This window comes from Dendropsophus ebraccatus, chromosome 15 (genome assembly GCF_027789765.1).
Source record: "Dendropsophus ebraccatus isolate aDenEbr1 chromosome 15, aDenEbr1.pat, whole genome shotgun sequence".
In the NCBI taxonomy this organism is placed as follows: domain Eukaryota; kingdom Metazoa; phylum Chordata; class Amphibia; order Anura; family Hylidae; genus Dendropsophus; species Dendropsophus ebraccatus.
In genome coordinates, this window is record NC_091468.1 from 7,288,615 (window position 1) to 7,311,139 (window position 22,525).

The following is a 22,525-nucleotide window of genomic DNA, read 5'->3' on the forward strand; positions in this document are numbered from 1 at the left end:
TTGTGTAGGGACCCGGCGCTGCTGCTGCTTCGGCCCCTGGGGCGCCTCACCTCTCCTCCGTGCAGGTCGCGGTCTGTGCCGGCCGGCGCGCGCGTCCCCGCCTCCTCGGGCGCGCGCGCGCCGGCTGTCTCAGATTTAAAGGGGCAGTGCGCTCCTAATTGGTTAGTGTCACCAATCACTCCCCTATAAATCCCAGCATGCCCTGTCCTTAGTGTTGGAGCCTCTACATGCTTCCCATAGCGTTTGGCCCAGCTCCCTGTTGTTCCTGTGTCCTGTCCGTTACCTGGTCCCAAGTCCCTGTTCCTGAGTCCTGTCCGTTACCTGGTCCCAAGTCCCCGTTCCTGGTTCCTGTTCCCCTGTCACGCCACCTGTTCCCGTGTCCAGCCTGTCACGTGCTCTCTCATCTGCAGACTATTGCCTGTGCCTTCTCCTGCCACGCCTCGCCTGCCGACACCAGCAACCAAGCCAGGGGTGGCGACCTGGGGGTCGCCTGCCGCAGCAAGTCCATCCCGCCTTGCGGCGGGCTCTGGTGAAAACCAGCGGCCCCTTAGACTCCGCTCCCTGGTGAGGTTTGTGCCATCGCTGGTGCCGGTCCAGTGGATCCACTACTCCGGGCGTTACAGACATATCACCATGAATATCCTTCGCAGACTTTCCTTGCAGAAACAAGAATTGTATCACTACTCTGCTCTCATTTGCTGTGAATATCGCCTTAGACTCCGCCATTTTGTTTTCCTGCGCGCCTAGATCACTGTTGCCATAAGCTACATACACAAAATTTGGAAAACCTATATTAGACACATAAGGCTTTCATGTGATGTAACATTTGTTACCATACAAACAAAAAAAGAACACAAAGCCAGAGACTTCTCAGCAGCCCCTTGTATACATACCTGTTTATGCTCCCCGGTATTTTCCTGGCTTCTGCCTGCTCCCGCAGTCGCTGGTGGAACTTCAGAGCCGGTCTCTAAAGTGACAGCCCCCTCAGCCTCTGGCTGGCCAGTGATTGGTTGAGCAGTCTTTTAGTTCAGAGACTGGCTCTGAAGCTACAGCTGCAGCACCAGGGAGGAAGCAGGGGGCAGGAGGCGGGCAGGAGGGTGGAGAGGTAATGCGGCCACTGATTTTAGGACTGGACCTATAGACACGATCAGCCGCTGATCATTGTTCCCCCACACATAAGGGGGGACAATTATGAAGACCGGCTTACAAATACAGCGGTGCTAAATAAAGCCCCACCACCTTTTCCAAACCGGATTTACTAAGAAGCGTACGCCTTTTAGTGAACCCAACCTCCCTCCAGCAGGTGTAGATTTGTATCATGGTTTATGCCTGAGAGCAGGAGGAAACCATAATAAGTCCAGGCGTGGGTAAGTAAATAATAGGCCAAGGCCACACAGTCTCCTCGCCCATCAGGCTAGTGGGGGATTCGGCAGGCTTACGCCAGGGAGAAGAGGCACATCTATTCCCTTCTGCCTGCAGTGATAGAAGTGTCCCCCAAGGTGTCCAGACCAACACTACAGCACACAGGAACGAGTCCAGTGAACAACACATAGAAAGTACTCCCAAAAAACTAAACACGTTTTGGCAGCTTTTTTATGCCCACTAAGTAGATATGCGTCTTCTGGAAGAAAATTTACAGTCATGTATGGGAGTAAATGAAGTCCGTTCTTCAAAGTCCAGCTGTAATTCTTCTATTTCCCGAGTCTTTGAGGCGGTGGCAGCACGTGCTGTAGCGGCAGCATTACAGGTCCCCGGTGACAGTCATCAGCCTACCTGTTGACACACTATTTGTGCTGTGCATCTGTTAATGTAAGCAATTGATTTGCACACGAGTGTAATTACCGTCACTGATGGGGTTGGAGATGAGCTTCCCCACCAGCGTCCTGTCAATCACCACCTTATCCAGCTGGGGCCCTGAAAGGCTTAGGGACACGAGCACACCTGAACCGAACAGGAGCTGAAAGAGGAAGAAACAAGAACAGTCACATGCTGGGAACGCCAACATTTACCTGGTCTGATACAGACAGAAAAGAAGGTCAGAGGTTGTGAGCAGAGAGCAATGTATAGTGAGGCTCTATAATGTATAGAGCTCCCCACACCACCTCTATAACGTATAGAGCTCCCCACACCACCTCTATAACGTATAGAGCTCCCCACACCACCTCTATAACGTATAGAGCTCCCCACACCACCTCTATAACCGAGAGGTATTCCTATAACGTATAGAGCTCCCCACACCACCTCTATAATGTATAGAGCTCCCCACACCACCTCTATAATGTATAGAGCTCCCCACACCACCTCTATAATGTATAGAGCTCCCCACACCGCCTCTATAATGTATAGAGCTCCCCACACCGCCTCTATAATGTATAGAGCTCCCCACACCACCTCTATAACATATAGAGCTCCCCACACCACCTCTATAATGTATAGAGCTCCCCACACCACCTCTATAATGTATAGAGCTCCCCACACCACCCCCTATAACGTATAGAGCTCCCCACACCACCCCTATAACGTATAGAGCTCCCCACACCACCTCTATAACGTATAGAGCTCGCCACACCACCTCTATAATGTATAGAGCTCCCCACACCACCTCTATAATGGAGAGGTATTCTTATGGCACAAGAAACCATATCTATGTTCTATATTAGTTACATTAGTGATTTGTCCTCTGGGGTTTATATACTCATGGTCTATGCATAGGACAGGCTATTTATATTAGATGGGTGAGGGTCCTGGCCCCCCTGCTTAGCAGCACTATGAAGACGCCATGATTCAGGAGCTCATACTATCAGACACCATCATCGTAGCAGCTGCGCCCCATTCCAGACCGTGCCAGCTTATCGCTTTATAACCATAAGGGTTTTAACAGAATGATAATGTCAATGATCAGCTATGATGATCTATGGAATTGGTCTTCTGCAATAAGAGGGGAAATCACAGAGAGTCAGGGAGAGAAGAGCCTAGCCACGCACTTCTCCAAGCTCTATCTTACAATCTGTAGGAGAACAGGAAGACCCCCAACCATTTAACATATCTATGTGACGTGTGTAAAAACTTGTATAACGTGACAGGACACTTTAACGTCATCACTGGCGGCTGCGTTTCATCTTGAGAAATTGTCTTACTAATCAGTAAGGAATAATGGACGACGTGTAAAGCAGCCGGACCCTGTGACCGCAGATGATCCACAACATTGTCCTCCGCTCATGCGTCAAACGAAATAATCACATGTCTAAACGGTGGGGAAGGGTTCCACAATACTAGACGTTATATAGAGAAATTCTCAATCGTCCTGATCGAAGTAGCCAATAAATCTGTTTAGTGATCACTAATTTAGCCTTTATTTCAGCTTCTGGAGGGATTGGTTCCCATCTATCCCAGACGTAGCCCTGACTACCTGCTGCAGGTACAAACACGGCCTCACATCCTACACCCAGGGCTGCGATTTACTCAAAGACTTTGGGACAATCATTGAGACATAAGGCTGATGCTGGCCTGTATTACATCCCATAATATGGAGATATATATATATTTATGACAGGTTTTACACCATCTGTCCCTAAAGTTTTTATGCACAATATAGATTGGCATCAATGTGTCAGTATATAAGAAGACTTTATTAGCCATATTAAAAGAGGTTCTCTGATTAGACATCCATTTAATACAACTAGCAATAAGCACACTGGCCCACATTAAAGGGATTATCCAGTGCTACAAAACATGGACACTTTCTTTCAGAGACAGCACGATTCTTGACTCCAGTTCAGGTGTGGTTTAACATTAGGCTCCATTGGAATTGTTCAATGGAATTAGGCTCAATGGAACTGAGCAGCAAAACCTCGCCCAAGCTAAAGACAAGAGCGGTGCTGTCTCTAGAAGAAAGTGGCTGTGTTTTTGTAGCACTGGATAATCCCTTGTCTAGCTATCTAGGTGCAAAGCCAGACTAGATAAGGCCCTATTCCGTTATGGCCAATAATCGTCCAGTGGAATAGAAGGCAACGATCAGCCGACATTGTTCATGTCTGCTGATCATTGCAGTCGTTTGTCTTTAAAACATGTTAAAAAACAAACGACTGATATATCAGCGATCTGCTGCCGTCCCACCGTGGAAGAGGAGCTGCGGCAGCAGAAGCTGCTATATGCTATGGGCTGCCCGGACGATCAGCGATCACCCGGGCAGCCCCCCCCCCCCCCCCCGCCAGCTCCTCGCGGCCCCTCCCGCACTCACCCGCCATGTGTAATACCGGCAGCAGCAAGCGGGGGACAAGGAGCAAATGAGTGCTGATATCCCTCGTTTGCTGCTCTCAGTCGGCCCATGGAATAGGGGCTTTAGTCTCTGAATGTACCGGAGTTATCAGGCTTTTTGATAAATCTGTCTCACTTAAAGATTGTCTAGTTTTTTCACCATCTATTACTTGGCTTGAAGTCCGACAGAATTTTCAGCCACCCACATTCAGGTACAATTATTGGTGCAAAATAAACCGCAAATAAAAAAAAAGCCACTCACCGCTGCTGTCTGGGTCTCCGTCCCCGTGCACAGAACTGCTGCAGGCAACACAGCCAGATCAATAGTGAAGAAAGTGAAGGTCCAGCACCAGAGCAGGAGTTCCAATGCAAATCGTCCAACATGGCTATGGACTATTTGTGTTTTAAACAATAAAGGATGATTTGCATTGGAACTCCTGCTCTGGTGCTGGACATTCGCTTTCTTCAAAATAAGCCGCACCCCATTTTTGCACAAACTCTGCCCCTATTGTGTATTAGGCGCAAAAGTGTCTTAAAGCGGTGAAAAATTGTCTAAAATAAAGAATAAATGTGGAGACGCATTAGTAAACAATCCATCAGTTTTACGCCGTTATGCTGTTGGTTGTGTGTGGTTTTTTTTTTCACATTAAATTAATCAATTTGGCGCACAGCCTGTATAAATATGGACGATTTTTCACAGGTCGAAACTAAAACCCGACCATTCCACTACATTAGAAGAGACTGTTTTTTAGAAAATGTGTAAAAAATAAAATAAAATAAATGACGGTCTGTTTAATAAATCTGTTGGTTTTGGCGGGTTTTAAAGGACATACCCATGACACACACACTTGGCGGCTTTTGGACAGAAATGACGGGTTTGTCAGTTTTTTTGGAAAATCTGCTACACTGTGCCATAGTGATGGGTACTGTATACCCTAATAAGAATATACAGTACACAGGGGGACAGGACCCATCTCTGTAGAGTGCTGTGTGACTTAGCCATGTGGTTCAGGCTTCCTGTTGTATCTGTGGTGATAAGAGGAGGCTGCTGTAAAGTGATCTGTACAGCATTGCAGCATCATGTGACACCAGTACATAGAGGAGACAATTGCAGCTTCCTGTGTTATGACTTCATCACAGAGCGCTCAGTAATGTCTCACATTCATCTCAAGGGGACAGAGTCTGTCTATTGCCATCTATGTCCATGAGTCTTGCTGTACAGCATGTCACTAAATGCTGTTAAAAGGCAAGATGGTCGCCCCCATAACAATGTACAGAAAGTGAAATACAAAAATATGCAGTAAAAAAATAGAAACATATAAAGTAAAAGAACAAGTTTTAGTATCTGACTGTAATCAGTAAAAGGAAATCTGGGTGACACCTTCCCTTCAGCGTCTGGGCAGGTTACGGTGGGCGGCAGCTCACAGGGAGGTGGGATACTTAGTGGCCAAAATTTTTTAACTTAAGCAATTAATGTAACATATGTAACAATGCAACAAATGTAACATATAAAGTTATTTACAAACATGATCCAAGTCCCAGAGGATATAAGTGGAGCGCAGCGGCCGTGAATGGGGCCGTCTAGGAGACAATCCATTAGGAAGTGACTAACCTCCCTGCAGTAAACCAGCTGCACAAAGTTTTTAATCCAAATCTCTCAGGAAAAGAAGTGAGAAAAAAATACTGTGAAAAAATATGGCAGCAACAAGTGATAATCCGGCGGAGAAGATGAAAGGTGCTAACCTGGTACACGGCTGAATGTGGCACAGTGATACATGAGGCGGGAAGCTAATGGCCTATAATACAGCGGGGCACATGTGAGAACCTGCCCGAGCGCCAGTCTAGACGGACTACAGCCACACAGCACCTCTGCTTAACCCCATATAAAAAGGCAATCCTCAGGCGGGTTCACACAGCGCAGGTTAATAGCAGCCAAGTCTACACTGTCCCAGAATGGAAACGTGCTCAGCATCTTTTCTTTCTTTCACTTGAAAGTTGAAATAAAACAAAAAATGTAAGTTTTTACATGCGGCATCAAAACATAATATTAATGCAAACAGCATGAAGAAAATTTACCTACATAGTTTACATAGTTAACAAGAGTTCATAAAGAGTAGATGCAGAAGAAGGTAAAACCCTTAGGAGGTCAATGTCAATAAAAAAGAAAAAAAAAACAACACCTCTCCAATTCCAAAATGGCAACCGGACTAAATCTCTAGACCAGCACATAATCTATAGAAGTCTGGTGCCCACAACATTGTACTTTAAGGGAAGTCATCCAGTCATCCATACACTTATTACAGGAAATGCTTATAAAGGGCTTTTTTTCCCTGCACTTACTACTGCATCAAGGCTTCACTTCCTGGATAACATGGTGATGTCACTTCCTGGAAAAAATGGTGATGTCACGACCCGACTCCCAGAGCTGTGTGGGCTGTGGCTGCTGGAGAGGATGATGGCAGGGGGACACTGAGGGACACAGGGCACTGGAGGGACACTGAGCATCCCCCTGCCATCATCCTCTCCAGCAGCCACAGCCTGCACAGCTCTGGGAGTCGGGTCGTGACATCACCATTTTTTCCAGGAAGTGACATAACCATGTTATCCAGAAAGTGAAGCCTTTATGCAGTGGTAAGTGCAGGGAAATAAGCACTTTATATGCATTTCCTGTAATTAGTGTATATTGGTGATTTGTATGACTTTTGGGGGGCAATACAATACTTTAATAAAAACGTTCGCCGGACTTTTCCTTTAACAATGATTTTGACGTCAGCTCAAAAGATACGATCGGCGACAAACTAACAAACGATTTTTCACTTGTAGTTTGATTGTTGCCACATTTACACCAGAAGATTATCACTTAAATTTAAATGATTTAACGATATTTTGCAAGACAATCAGCCTGTGTAAAAGGCCATTTAATCAACCCCTACAGCACTGGCAGAGCATTCCATAGTGTCACTGCTCTTACACTAAAGAATCCCCATTTATAATGATGATGAAGCCTTTGCTCCTCTTTGATATGGTGACAGGTCCAGGAATAACAAGCTCAATCTCTCTAGCATCGGGTACAGCACTGGGTAAACCTATTAGAGAGAGTGCAGGGTACAACAGAGCGCACACTACAGCTCGGCCATCCCCAGTGTAAGGGCCCGATTACACAGGACAATTACCATGTGAAATGTCATGATAGCGTTTAAATTTAAACAATAATCGTTCTGTGTACATGCAGCAACGATCAAATGACCAACCAAAGGCTGCGTTCACATCTGCCATTGTGGATCCCATTTCTCTGTTCCATCATGGGAGACCAGAAGCCCAAACCAGACCCCAGCAATGTATCGTATAGTGGGGTCCGTCTTGGTAAATACACAGACTCTTCCCCTGACATCGAGTGACCCTGCATGGAGGTCTCTGGATATAAAGCATCTGCTTGGTGTAATTCTATACAGCTTGGGTCAAATGCAAACAAATAAATGTCTATTGTAGCATCCAAGCTGCCGCACCCTGACCATTATACAGGGGATTAGGATTAATAGGGTTTATAGATTAAGTAGGTTAAAATATTTTTTTTTTTTTTTTGCCAAATATGAAGTACTATTTTTTTTTTTTTTATTATTAATTCAGTAGAAAAGGAAAACTTTAAAACCAACTTCATATAGTAATGGAGAAAATACACAAGGACACTGTGCACTCGATCCTTAAAGGGGGACGCTGGCGGAAATCTTTTTCTTTCAAACCAAATAGTCTCAGAAAGTTACATAGATTTATAATTGACTTCTATTTAAAAATCTCAAGTTTTTTTCTCACTTTTCAGCTGCTGTATGCCCTGCAGGAAGTGGTGTATTCTCTCTGGTCTGACACAGTGCTCTCTGCTGCCACCTCTGTCCATGTCAGGAACTGTCCAGAGCAGAAGAGGTTTTCTACAGGGATTTGCTGCTGCTCTGGACAGTTGCTGACATGGACAGAGGTGGCAGCAGAGAGCAATGTGTCAGACAGGAAAGAATACACTACTTCCTGCAGGACATACAGCAGCTGGTAAGTACTGGAAGACTACATAATTTTAATAGAATTAAAGTACAAATCTTTGGAACTTTCTGACACCAGTTGATTTGGAATAAAAAAAATCTTTTGGTTAACAACTCCTTTATTTCCTTCTAAATAAAATTAAAGGGACAGAAAGTTGTGGAAGTACTGGAAGACTGAAGATTAACAAAAAATTTACTCTAATAGATGAGTCACCAATCCCTGCGGACCATGCTTCACATTCTATGTCCAGCACTTACCCTGAATATTTACATCGACGCAATGCAAAGCTCTGAGTAATACAAGACAGAAGGTGTCCATACAGCTCGTACACAAAGGTTAAAAGTCTTCACACCAAAGGGCAACATGAAGGAGACAAATGGAAGCTCTGGCCTCCAGCTCCAGTAAGCAGCACTGGTATGTGCCCCGCAGCAACCGCTTTCATGTTTAGAGAAACAAATAACAATTGTGCTAATTGGTCATGTGATTATCGGTAATCCATAAATATCTGGGAAATATCTGCTGCTTCATTCTCATTCTCATTGGTTGTGCTTCGAAATGGAGTTACTTAGGCTGTGTTCACATGAGCGGAATGTTCATCCTCCATATGAAGCTCATGATAATCATTTGCCGACCACCTATAGATTATAGACGCCGTTCAGTACGCAAGTTACTATGCATGGACGTCCAGAGGGAGGGGAGTGATGACGTGTTACTATGAGCACAACTGAAAGATGATTGAGTCCCATCGTTCGGTATTTGATTACCGGTGGCTGAAGGAGTTAGATGAAGCCCTAGGAAGTCCTGAAAAACATGGATGTAACGTATAGACAATGGCTCCATCCATGTTCTCCCAGTAGCATTACGGCTGCATCCAACTTCCTCAGCTATCGGTTATCATCTCTACTTGTTACCAACCCTGCCATCCCAAACGCTGTATAGATGGAGGGACATTTACTAAGGAGTCTAATGTGTGTGCCTCTTCTAATGGGGATTGGTGGATATTGTGTTCTAATATCTTGTGAGTGATTTATTAATATGTAGCACTGCCATGGTGATTGCATCTAAGAAAAAAGTCCCAGAAAAAGTTGCAAAAATTGTGCAAGCATATTCACCTGGCACTGACCGGACCTCGGCCTGCACCTGTTTGTGCGACTTGTTAAAAAGTCACTAATTAGAACTTGGGCGCTAATCCCGGATTATGGGAACTTTTTGGTGAATACTCAAAACTGGCAGATTAAAAAAAAAAAAAAAGTTGCATCTAAAAAATGATAGAATTTTTGTGATTAATTGTGTATAATTTTTGTCCTGACTCCTGTTTTTAACCTGTCTGTGTGTATATGTTTTTAATGGGATTATGGGTTGTAGTGCTTTAATAAAAATTAATTTGGATTTATAAAAGATTTTTTTGTGGATTATTTATGGGGTTATTATAGGTATAGAAATACAGAACCTAAACCAAAAATGGGCAAAACATCCAATTATTCACCTAAAAATAGGCGCAAAGCCCTTGATAAATTCCCAGTGAGCAATGTGAGCATAACTCAGTAGGAGCCATGAGCCCAGATTCACAGCAGGCCGCTGCTCTCTCCATTTGGGCCACCCAGCCGATCTAAGGGCAGCCCCCCCCCCTCCCACAGTCACTGACAGGTCGGCGCTCGCTTTCTCCTTAATATCGAGCTGTGTAATACGGCCCTAAGGATTCCTGCTCCCCATCCTGATTATCATGTAACCAGGCAGCTGCAGTAAGTGACGGGCCGCTGTATCCTCCGAACAACAGGGGGTTAAAGGTCATCCTCAGTCATAGCTGAAAACAGTAATAACAATGCAATATAAAATATATAAATAAAAAAAGGCCCAAACCAAATCTTCACACTGCCCCAATATATAGACTTAGTGCAGACCATTATTTGTGCATCTCTCATACCTTTCGTCACCGGTCACCTTGGTTTAAGAGCTGACAGTTTTTCAAAATTGTGACTTGGTTTAAGAGCATTGCTTTGGTTTAAGAGCTCCCTGTACTGGGTGGGAGGGCGAGTGGGGGAGGGGCATGGTCTGCATAGCGGGGTCTACAGCTCTGTACTATGACCCAGACCCTTCCAAATCATAGCAGATCCCCTTCAGGCTGGGGCTTACATCAGGGGACAGGACTGTGGAGGTAATCTCTCCATAGCTGTAACCCCTCTCTCCCCGGACAGAGAGCGCTGCATCTATGTGCCCACATCTCCCTGCTCATTCCTTCCTGCTCCCTGCAGTCTCTGTCCGCCCTTGTGTTTCCCATCCTTTCCATTACTGTAGAGTAAGTTATAATATCACAGATTCTGCTGTTTCTGAATGTTTGTTTCATCTGTTTTACATGTTATTCAGAATATAAAATTATTTTTGGGGTGAGGAACCAATTGTCTGCATTTCTATGATTTCCTACGGGAAAATTTGCTTTGGTTTAAGAGTGGACTTGGATTACAAGCGCCGTCCCGGAACGAATTATGCTCCTAATCCAAGGCACCACTGTACTTTATTTCCAGGATGGAAGTGGCCATTGTCTCGGCCGGTTACATGTGAGTTTATTGGTGAGTGTTCCTAATACAAAGTGTCATTTCATTTGAGTCTAGAAGAGAGAGTCCATCAGTATCTCCTGTACAGCAATGCAGAAATAAGACGGACGGATGACATACAAGCACCATATGGTATAATGGACACATGACACATATCCGCACGCTCTGGTGACCAGAGCCCAATATAAGGGGACAGCAATCGTATGCAATGGCAGCATTAATAATGCACAGAGCCGGATGCTGGGACGCCACCCTGTGCTTTCCCAGAGAATATACATAGAAGCTTCCGACAAATTCCGTCCTTCTGGGCTAATTTCTGGGGATGTCCCTGCACACACGGCAGACGTCTTCATTGTGGAGAAGTGTTATGAATGTGTTCTCCGCTTGTATAACAAGCTCACTTGTTTGCTATAATTAAGTGATAATGAATGGGAGTTGCAGGTTCTGGATGACTGATCGGAGTTGAATGACGACAATTCCTGCCGGGTTCAGCCTCAGGTGACTCTGGTGGACGTCCCTATTCGGTTACCTAGGACTAATTATTAGCGCGGCTCAGGCCCTGAATAGCTCATTAGTCAGGTAGCGCCCGCTGCCCACTCCTCTCCGCTGCGCTCACAGCTCTGCCGTGTGGTTAAGCCGCTGTCCGAATAATGACATTCCTGAGAGAAGAGTGAAAGCGTCCTGTCCTGCTCCGTGTAGCACACCGCTCTCTCTGCGGGCGATGAGTGGCCGCGCACTGTAACATTCCCTGAAAGGCGCCACTGAACAAATAGACACTATTCTGGCTCCAGAAAGGCTCCTGGTGATCCGCAACGTTTAATTTGTTTTATATCTGCTGCAATATACCTATAAAACTCCACAGGCTGCTGTTATAGTATAAAAGAATTAAGCTCTCCTGAGAGGAAACGGTAAAGCAAGACGCAAGCGGAGCCGGAGCCGTGCATCTGCCTGCAGGGACCTCGCAGGGGACAACTCTGGATGTCCAGACTTTAGGTGACAGAAACCTCTCCTCTCGACCACCTCTTGGAGAAGACCACCCAGGACAGACAGCCTTGATGTTTATTAACCCTTGCTTTCCATGATCTTTAAAATGTTTGTGCCACTATGAGAAGTTAAGTTGTCTGATCACGGTGGATAGAAGCTTCAGGCCTCCTGTGTTCTCAGGATCAGGGACTCATCTCTGCCACCAGAATGGAGCAGTGGTCGTGGTATTGCCACATCTGCCTTTGCCATATGATACCGGCCCCTCTCCTCTCAGAGGTATACCATCCAAGACAATAGGACGACGGAAGCGGGGATAAATAATACCTTTCCAGCTCCCTGGACAACCCCTTTAAGACATGTTAACCCTTACACACTTGTTCTTCTTCAGAGCATTACAGGGTTTGCCTACAAAGGTTCACTATACTGTATGATGGAGAGTAGATTGTGAGCCGTCACTAAGCCGATCTTACAGCCCATTATCAAACCCTGAATATCACATATAATCAGATAATCGCAATGATCAGACGTCATCACCCATCATAAATCATTCAGATAATACGACAAAATTCTTATAAGACACGGGCAGTATAAAGTATGTAGCCCTATGTCCATTACGGATAGCAGAACACTTTAAAGGGATATTCCATTCAAACATAACTTTTGCTGTCCATGGTGAGACTAACAATTCCTTCCATACTTGTTATTATCTATTCAGTCTCCTTCACCCAGTTCTCAGCTGCTGCTTTCTGCTGAAAACACAAAAATCTGTGTGTGAGCTTTTCTCTCTGTCTCCCCCTCCTCCCCCTTCCCTTCTGAGACAGCTGATGTAAACAAGTCCCTGGCAGACTGTATCTGCAACATTGTAGCTTCTTTGTAGTGCTGGGAGGGTTAATCTGAGTTCAAGTTGCTAATGACATCACACCGATTAACCCTCCCAGCATTACAAAGAAGCTACAATGTTGCAGATACAGTCTGCCAGGGACTTGTTTACATCAGCTGTCTCAGAATGGAGGGGGGGAGGGGGAGACAGAGAGAAAGCTCACACACAGATTTTTGTGTCTTCAACAGAAAGCAGCAGCTGAGAACTGGAGGAAGGAGACTGAATAGATATTTCCAAGTATAGAAGAAATTGTTAGTCTCACCATGGGCAGCAACATATCAAAAGTTATAATTGAGTGGAATACCCCTTAAATGGGCTCCTCAACTTTCTTAATAAATTAATTTGCATTGATCTGTAATTTATTTTGTTCAATCTTTACTATGTATCCAAATAAAAAAAATGGCTGTAATAATATGTATTTCTATAAACTCCGACATTCCTTCACTTCAAGTTATGGCAAAAGAAATGTCCTGAAATTAACCCAACATGTAACATTAATATTTCTGCAAATCAAGCAGTAATGAGAGAGGCCATCTATCATAGAAAAGAGCGGAGCGGCTATACTACAAGAAGGATCGGTCCTGATGATGTATGTGCTGTCAGGTTAGAGACAAGAAGAGCAATAGACAAGCACAATCCCTCCTATTAGTCAAATGCAGCCATATTATTATAACAAGCAGCTGATCCGTGTCATTAATAAATAAGAGAAGCCTTAGATCCACACACAATAGCGTCTTCCATCATCTCAGAACTTCACACACACCTTTGCTTATGTACGACACCATGGAATGGCTTTCTTTAGTTGTTCAGGATTAGAGAAACATGTTTGCTTTCTTTCAGAAACAGCGCCAGATCTGTTTAGTGTTTGTGTCTTGTACTGTAGCTTGATTTCACTTAAAGGGGTACTCTGGAGAACAGAATTCTTTTTATTATTTATAAATATCCAGTCTTCCAGTACTTATCAGCTGCTGTATGCTCTGCAGGAACTGGTGTGTTCTCTCCAGTCTGACACAGTGCTCTCTGCTGCCACCTCTGTCCATGTCAGGAACTGTCCAGAGCAGGAGAGGTTTTCTATGGGGATTTGCTGCTGCTCTGGACAGTTCTTGACATGGACAGAGGTGGCAGCAGAGAGCACTGTGTCAGACTGGAGAGAATACACCTTTTTCTGCAGGACATACAGCAGCTGATAAGTACTAGGAGTGAGTGTTTTTGCCCCAGTTGATTAAAAAAAAAATACAACAGTAAATGTTACGCAGTGATTAAAGGGGTTATCCAGCGCTACACAAAAATGGCCACTTTCTTCCAGAGACAGCCCCACTCTTGTCTCCAGTTTGGGTGGGGTTATGTAACTCATTTCCATTGAAGTGAATGGAGCTTAATTGCAAATCGCACCTGAACTGGAGACAAGAGTCATGTTGTCTCTGGCAGAATGCGGCCATGTTTTTGTAGCACTGGATAACCCCTTTAAAGGGGTTATCCAGCGCTACAAAAACATGGCCACTTTTCCCCCTCCTGTTGTCTCCAGTTCAGGTGTGATTTGCAATTAAGCTCCATTTGCTTCAATGGAACTGAGTTTCAAAACCCCACCCAAACTGGAGACAACAGTAGGGGGAAAGTGGCCATGTTTTTGTAGCGCTGGATAACCCCTTTAAGTATGCAAGGTTCCACTCCATTCATTCCATGGGCAAAATGACACCTGTGTTAAATAAGCACTATGACTTAAAAAAAACAAAAAAACTTTTTAAAATGTAGACTGCTAGAGCAACAGGAGCGCATTGGGACATAAACCTATTGGGGACATTTATCAATGTTGCACCCCTTCTCCCTGGCGTAAGCCAGCCGTATCTCCCATTTCCCTAATGGGTGGGCGGGGGTCAAGGTGGGAGGAGGCGAGATGTAAGTCTATGGGACAATCTCATGTTGGATGTAGAGAGAGCAGGGAGAGAAGTGCACACAGTGCAGCTTGCAGAGCTTTGCCATTAGCCTGTGCTGTGTCCCCCGCAGAGCCGCCTGCCATGTTCTGTGAGTTGCTTGTGGTTGGATCTTCCTATAGTAATAACTTTACAGCTTGTTTTGTGCAGTCACTCCAGTGGCCTTTTACCCCTGCTCTACATAATAACTAAGTAGCATTCGGCTTTCATGTGATGTAAGAATGAGCTGGTAATAACACTGCAATAACACGTCCTCACATTGGGAAATCATCAATAACAAAGGAATAATAATAGAGTGTCGCAATACAGAATGTTCAATGAAAGTGTCATACAAGAGAACAGAACATAAATCTGTATGTACCTTATAAAATCTCAGCTTATGTGCAAAGGAGCTGGCAAGACCTAGGTCGTGCTTGTCTTAAAGGGGTATTCCACCCTTATAGACTATGTAAAAATAAGTGCAAACAACGGCCATTAACGTGCAAGTTCAAAATAATAGTGATAGGGTAATCTTTTTAAGGGATTTCACCGGGACTAATATTAAGTGTAAATGTTGGCCTACTGCTCAGCCAATGACTGTATGAACAGGTCACCTCTTGTGCCGATACCACGACCAGGAACAACTGAACTACAGGAACTGGCACCATCAGAATCACCATGGCATCAGAACACTTTTTTAGCCCATCAGTGAAGTATTAGTACTCTAAAATAGTGCAAAAAAAATTACACACACAAAAAGAAACATACACCTGCTGCAATAACGCAGGAGTTGTCTCTGTGAGCGAGCATTCACACGGACCGTGATGCTTCAGGCTGGAAATACTGACCTCTTGGCATCATGTATCATTATATTGCTGGAAGCTCCACAACTGTTTAAATCTTTGTGGTACTGTGCTGACATGCTGAGTCGGTACAGTAGCACAAAGATTTAAAGTTTCAGAGCTCCCAGCATCATAACACATGACGATGCTGGGACTCTGAAGTCTGTTCCAATGCACATCAATTATAATTATGGAACGTGCACAAAACGTGTGATTGCCCCCCAATGTTGTGGTAACACCCGGCAGGTATTAGATAAGGTGTCACTCGCATGCCATGAATGGGATTGGCACCCACTCTCTCTCGTCTCAGAAGGTATATTAGATGTCTACTGGCTTTGGGCTTTGCTCCCACCTAGCCAGAATCCTGCTCCACACTGATGAGGGGCAACACCCCAAAACAGCTGTCTGTGGATGGATATCAGACTCTTAATTGAGTTGGATATTGACTGAAGGGGCCACTATGGTGGTCTTTGGTGGTCTCTGTACCTTTTCTACTTCCAGGACAATTCCTTTAAATTTTAAACTTTCTGTTCTGACTGAATTTCCGTTATAAAGAACAATACCAGAATTAAGCAGAAGTCGGCGCTGATGTCACTTAGAGCCCCACCTAATGGCCGATCACCTGACTGCCAACTTCTGCTCTGAAACGCTTTGTCCTGTCATTATCTACAATGTAAACAACGTCGTAACACACACAAAAGTTTAAATCTTTAAAGTCAATCTTGTATCGACAAACGTAACGCAGTAAATACGAAACACAAAGCGATCGGCACCGAAACCATCCAGGCTAAGTGTTTCCTAATGATTATAAGGTACAAACACCAGAGCAAACAGCCATTACTTGTAACCAAACAAGAGTAATCCTGGTCACGAATGATCGATTTTATTCTATAGATATTTTTCTTCCAGAAGAAGAGAATCATTTGTTTAAGAAGGAAATAATGTTCAAAACTGCTTCTAAACGATATCATTACACAAATGTTATATCAGGCTGCAATGTCCATCCACACAGAGTGCATAATGCAGCATATCTATATCATAAAAATCAAAGTCTGTCTGTCTGTCTGTCCTTCTGTCTGTCTGTCCTTCTGTCTGTCTGTCCCATATAGACTTCCAAACGCCTGAACCGTTTGACCCCAAATTCGGCACACAGATACATTAGATGCCCGGGAAGGTTATAGCAAAGGTCCCGTCCCCGCCAGATGTACAGGAGGGGAGGGGGAGGGGAAAGAGAGGCGCCCCATAGAGATGAATGGGAAAATCTCCTCACTGCAAACACAGGTGATATAATTAGCTGCAGCAGACACGGCAGTTGGAGCCTTAGCAACCAATAGGATTACTGCTTTCATTTTCACAGGGAGCAATGGTTGCTAGGGAAGCTGCCTCACAACATCCACAGTAATAACTGGTAGACCCCCTACTCCAACTATACAGTACATGTATACAGGACCCCCTACTCCATCTATACAGTACATGTATATACAGGACCCCCTACTCCATCTATACAGTACATGTATATACAGGGCCCCCTACTCCATCTATACAGTACATGTATATACAGGGCCCCCTACTCCATCTATACAGTACATGTATATACAGGACCCCCTACTCCATCTATACAGTACATGTATATACAGGACCCCCTACTCCAACTATACAGTACATGTATACAGGACCCCCTACTCCATCTATACAGTACATGTATATACAGGGCCCCCTACTCCATCTATACAGTACATGTATATACAGGGCACTACAGGTATACCAAACTGTGACTGGGTAACACTGCCACACCAGACCTGACCAATACCGCCATACTGTGACTGGATAACACCGCTATACCAGACCTGACCAATACTGCCATACCCCCCTCGAAAAGACACCAGATTATCTGGCAAGTCTGAACGGGAGGGTACTGCCCCTCTGCAAGGTGCTACCCTACGCACCAGACCATGGGTGCCTAATGGTAAATACGACCCTGCAGGTATACAGGACACTACAGGTATACAGGACCCCAAAAAATATACACTACAGGTGCACGGGACCTCCACCAACTATATACTACAGGTATACAGGACCATAAAAACGTTACACTACAGGTATACAGGACCCCAAAACTATACACTACAGGTATACAGGACCTCCACCAACTATATACTACAGGTATACAGGACCCCAAACTATACACTACAGGTATACAGGACCCCAAAACTATACACTACAGGTATACAGGACCCCAAAACTATACACTACAGGTATACAGGACCCCAAAACTATACACTACAGGTATACAGGAACTCCACCAACTATAAACTACAGGTATATAGGACCCCAAATTATACACTACAGGTATACAGGACCTCCACCAACTCTATACTACAGTTATACAGGACCCTCAAACTATGCACTACAGGTATACATGACCCCCGAACTATATACTACAGGTATACAAGACCTCCACCAATTATACACTACAGGTATCCAGGACCCTCAAACTTTAAACTACAGGTATACAAGACCTCCACCAACTATACATTACAGGTATACAGCACAAACTATATACTACTGGTATACAGGACCCCCGAACTATACAGAACAGGTATACAGGACCTTCACCAACTGTACACTGCAGGTATACAGGACCTCCCTCAACTATACACTGCAGGTATACAGCCCCCCCACCCAACTACACACTACAGGTATACAGGACCCCCGAACTATATACTACAGGTATACAAGACCTCCACCAACTATACACTACAGGTATCCAGGACCCTCAAACTATAAACTACAGGTATAGAAGACCTCCACCAACTATACATTACAGGTATACAGCACCTTCACCAACTATATATTAAAGGTATGCAGGACCCCCAACTATACAGTAGAGATATACAGGACCTCTACCAGCTATACACTGCAGGTATAGAGAACTTCCCAAACAATACAGTACAGGTACACAGCCCCCCCCCCCCCCCCCCAATTATACACCACTGGTAAACAGGACCTCCCTCGACTATACACTACAGGTATACAACCCCCCCAATTACACACTACACGTATACAGGACCCCCTCAACTATACACTACAGACATACAACCCCCCCCCCCCCAACTCTACCCTACAGGTATACAGGATGGATGTTTGAAGTTTTAGTTTATTTCTAATGTGCATAAGCTACAATTTACATAAACAGTGCAGAATTGTCAGGTATATAGGGGCATATAGGGCTACTGTTCCCCTTAAACAAAAAAAAAAGGACATAGATTGGCCTCCTGGGCACCTTAGAATAAATCTAATTAACACACTGAAACTTTATACCCGGGCAGCGCCGGGTACATTTTCTAGTATAATATAATGCCAACGATGCACAGCTGAGGGGCAAAGCCAGCTATACCAGGAAAAGAAAGACTGGTGTTTCTTGGTTGCCCCCATAATGTAATCCCCCTGCTGCAACGGGGTGTCTGGCATCCGGGGGTAAAATAATAGCCGCCAGCAGCACCACTGTTGTAAACCCATACAGCCCAATGGGATGCATAATGCACAGCAACACACAGCAATGGTGAGATGATCTAGTCTAGTAATGGTCTAGTTCCCTGGTGGGAGGTTTTTTGTTTGTTTTAAAGGAAGATAAAACAGAAAGTTGAACAATACAAGAAACAAACAAAAAATAATATATATATATATATATATATATATATACATATATATATATATATATATATATATATATATACATACATACATACATAAATACACACACACACACTGCTTATTCCCATTTACAATTGTATATAATGTAAAAAAACAAACTAAAAAAAAAAAAATATTGAAGAAAATGAGTTTTATCCTCAAAATAGTCATATACTCCAAAAATGGTACCAATGAAAAGTAGGGTTCACCCCATGAAAAACCAACCTGTATGCAGCTTTGCCAACAGAAATATAAAAAGGTTAAGTTGACAAAAAAAAATATTTTTAGTTCTTATTATGCAAAAGCAGTAAAACATTTTTAAAAGATATAAAATATCTAAAATAATTTATAAAAAAAGAATCAGCATAGAACTTGATAACAGAAAAGGTATGCATATAATAGATATCTGGATATGGAAGCCCCACATTTGTCATAAATAAATCCTGGGTCGCGTCTTTTGTGGTTGGGCGTTTTTCTCACTGCATGTTTATGCTGGTTTATGAAGCCTTAGAACATGACTGGGAATGTAATAGGAAAAGCCAGACAACTGAAGAAGTCAACCATCTGTAGATGGCTGTTTCAGGGTTCTTGTCCTAGGGGTTAGAATAGTCACTAGTGATAAAAGGAAAGGGAATATGGACAAATATATTAAATGTATGTATACTAATGCTCGAAGCCTCACTAATAAAGCTGAGGAATTAGAACTCATAATGGTTGAAGAGAAATATGATATAGTGGGGATAAGCGAGACATGGCTGGATGAGACCTATGACTGGGCCGTTAATATCCAGGGTTATAGTCTATTCAGAAATAACCGTAAAAATAAGAAAGGGGGAGGGGTCTGTCTATATGTTAAATCATGCCTTAAGCCTATTCTGCGGGAGGATATATGTGATGATAATGTGGAGTCTCTTTGGGTAGAAATAAGGGGAGGGACGAAGAATAATAAAATTCTTATAGGAGTGATTTATAAACCGCCAAGTATAGTGGAAGAATCAGAAAATCTTCTTATAAGACAAATAGATGCGGCAGCGAAGCAGGGGGAAGTCATTATTATGGGGGACTTTAACTACCCAAATATCAACTGGAAAGCAGAAACCTGCAGCTCCAGGAAGGGAAGCGTGTTTTTGGAAATAGTAAAAGATAATTACCTTTCCCAACTAGTAGAGGAACCAACAAGAGGGGGGGCCCTTCTGGACCTGATCTTAACCAATAGGCCAGACAGAATATCAAAAATAGAGGTGGGGGGTCACCTAGGTAATAGTGACCATAACATAGTAAGTTTTCAATTATCCTTCAATAAAATGATTAGCAAAGGGGCTACAAAAACATTAAATTTCAGGAAGGCTAATTTCCAAAAACTAAGAGAGGACCTTGGGAACATAGACTGGGACAATGCCTTCAGAAATAAAAGTACACAAGAGAAATGGGACATATTTAAGAGCATCCTGGGTAAATCGTGTGAACGACACATACCATATGGGAATAAACGTAGTAGAAATAAGAGAAATCCAATGTGGTTAACTACAGCTGTAAGGGGTGCAATAAATGATAAGAAACAAGCATTCAGACAACTAAAACAAGAAGGTAGTGGGGAAGCATTGAGCAACTATAGACAGAAGAATAGAATGTGTAAAACGCAAATAAAAGAAGCAAAAATAGCAACAGAAAGAAGGATAGCCAAAGAAAGTAAAACAAATCCCAAAATGTTCTTCACCTATATAAATAACAAAAGACTTAAAACCGAAAATGTTGGTCCCCTCAAAAATAATCTGGGTGTAATGGTGGAGGGGGAAGAGGAAAAGGCCAATCTACTAAATACATTCTTCTCTACTGTATTCACAGAGGAGAATCCCATAACAGACGATATGACTAGGGATAATGTTAATCCTCCCATAAATCTCACCTGCCTAACACAACAAGAAGTGGGGAAACGCCTTAAAAATATTAAAATCCATAAGTCACCGGGCCCAGAAGGTATCCATCCTAGAGTTTTGCAAGAATTAAATACTGTGTTAGACAGACCGTTATTCCTATTATTTAAAGATTCTATTACGACAGGGATTCTTCCACAGGACTGGCGCATAGCTAATGTGGTACCAATATTCAAGAAGGGGTCAAGGAGTGATCCTGGAAACTACAGGCCCGTAAGTCTAACATCTATAGTAGGTAAAGTATTTGAGGGGATTGTAAGAGATGCTATACTGGAGTATCTTAATGAAAATAATCTTATGACGCAGCACCAGCATGGATTTATGAGGGATCGGTCCTGTCAGACTAATCTGATCGGCTTCTATGAAGAGGTAAGTTATAGACTGGACCTGGGGGAGGCTGTGGATGTTGTGTATCTGGACTTTTCAAGGGCATTTGATACTGTGCCGCATGAAAGGTTGGTCTACAAAATGAGGATGCTGGGACTCGGTGAAAACGTATGCAAATGGGTAAGTAACTGGTTGTGTGATAGAAAACAGAGGGTGGTCATTGATGGAACATATTCAGATTGGGTTTTAGTTACTAGTGGGGTACCACAGGGGTCAGTGTTGGGTCCACTTCTTTTTAATATTTTTATTAATGATCTTGTAGAGGGGCTACAGAGCAGAATCTCCATTTTTGCAGATGATACTAAACTGGGTAAAGTAATCAGTACAGAGGAGGATAATATCATATTACAGAGGGATTTGGAGAAGCTAGAGGCTTGGGCAGTGAAGTGGCAAATGAAGTTTAATGTGGATAAATGTAAGGTTATGCATTTGGGCCATAGAAATAATAAGTACAGTTATGTGCTAAATAATAAAACACTGGGTAAAACTACTTCCGAAAAGGACCTGGGGGTATTGGTGGACAGTAAACTCAACTTTAGTGATCAGTGCCAGGCAGCAGCTGCCAAGGCTAATAAAATAATGGGATGCATCAAAAGAGGTATAGATGCTAAAGATGAGAACATAGTTTTGCCTCTTTATAAATCACTGGTCAGACCACACTTGGAATACTGTGTACAGTTTTGGGCACCGGTATATAAGAAGGACACAGCTGACCTAGAGCGGGTGCAGAGGAGGGCAACAAAGGTCATTAAGGGAATGGGGGGGGTTACAGGACCAGGACAGGTTATCACGCTTGGGGTTATTTACGCTAGAAAAAAGACGTCTTAGGGGCGATCTGATCACAATGTACAAATATATGAATGGACAGTACAGAGATTTTTGTAGTGGTCTTTTTACTCCTAGGTCTGTAACAATGACAAGGGGGCATCCTCTACGTCTAGAGGAAAGAAGATTTCATCATCAGCATCGACGCGGGTTCTTTACTGTACGAGCGGTAAGACTGTGGAACTCTCTGCCACATGATGTTGTCATGGCTGATTCAGTAAATAAGTTCAAG

General features: G+C 43.6%; 1 protein-coding gene across 6 annotated transcripts in view; it reads right to left on the minus strand.

Annotated features, from left to right (window-relative positions):
* The window catches only part of WDPCP (WD repeat containing planar cell polarity effector), a 209,634-nt gene that overhangs the window by 144,949 nt on the left and 42,160 nt on the right, over window positions 1-22,525 (minus strand). For all 6 annotated transcript variants that reach the window (XM_069955284.1, XM_069955283.1, XM_069955286.1 and 3 more), the window contains one exon: window positions 1,843-1,957. In XM_069955284.1, the coding sequence (XP_069811385.1) occupies window positions 1,843-1,957 (115 nt within the window). The remainder of the gene's footprint in view (window positions 1-1,842; window positions 1,958-22,525) is intronic.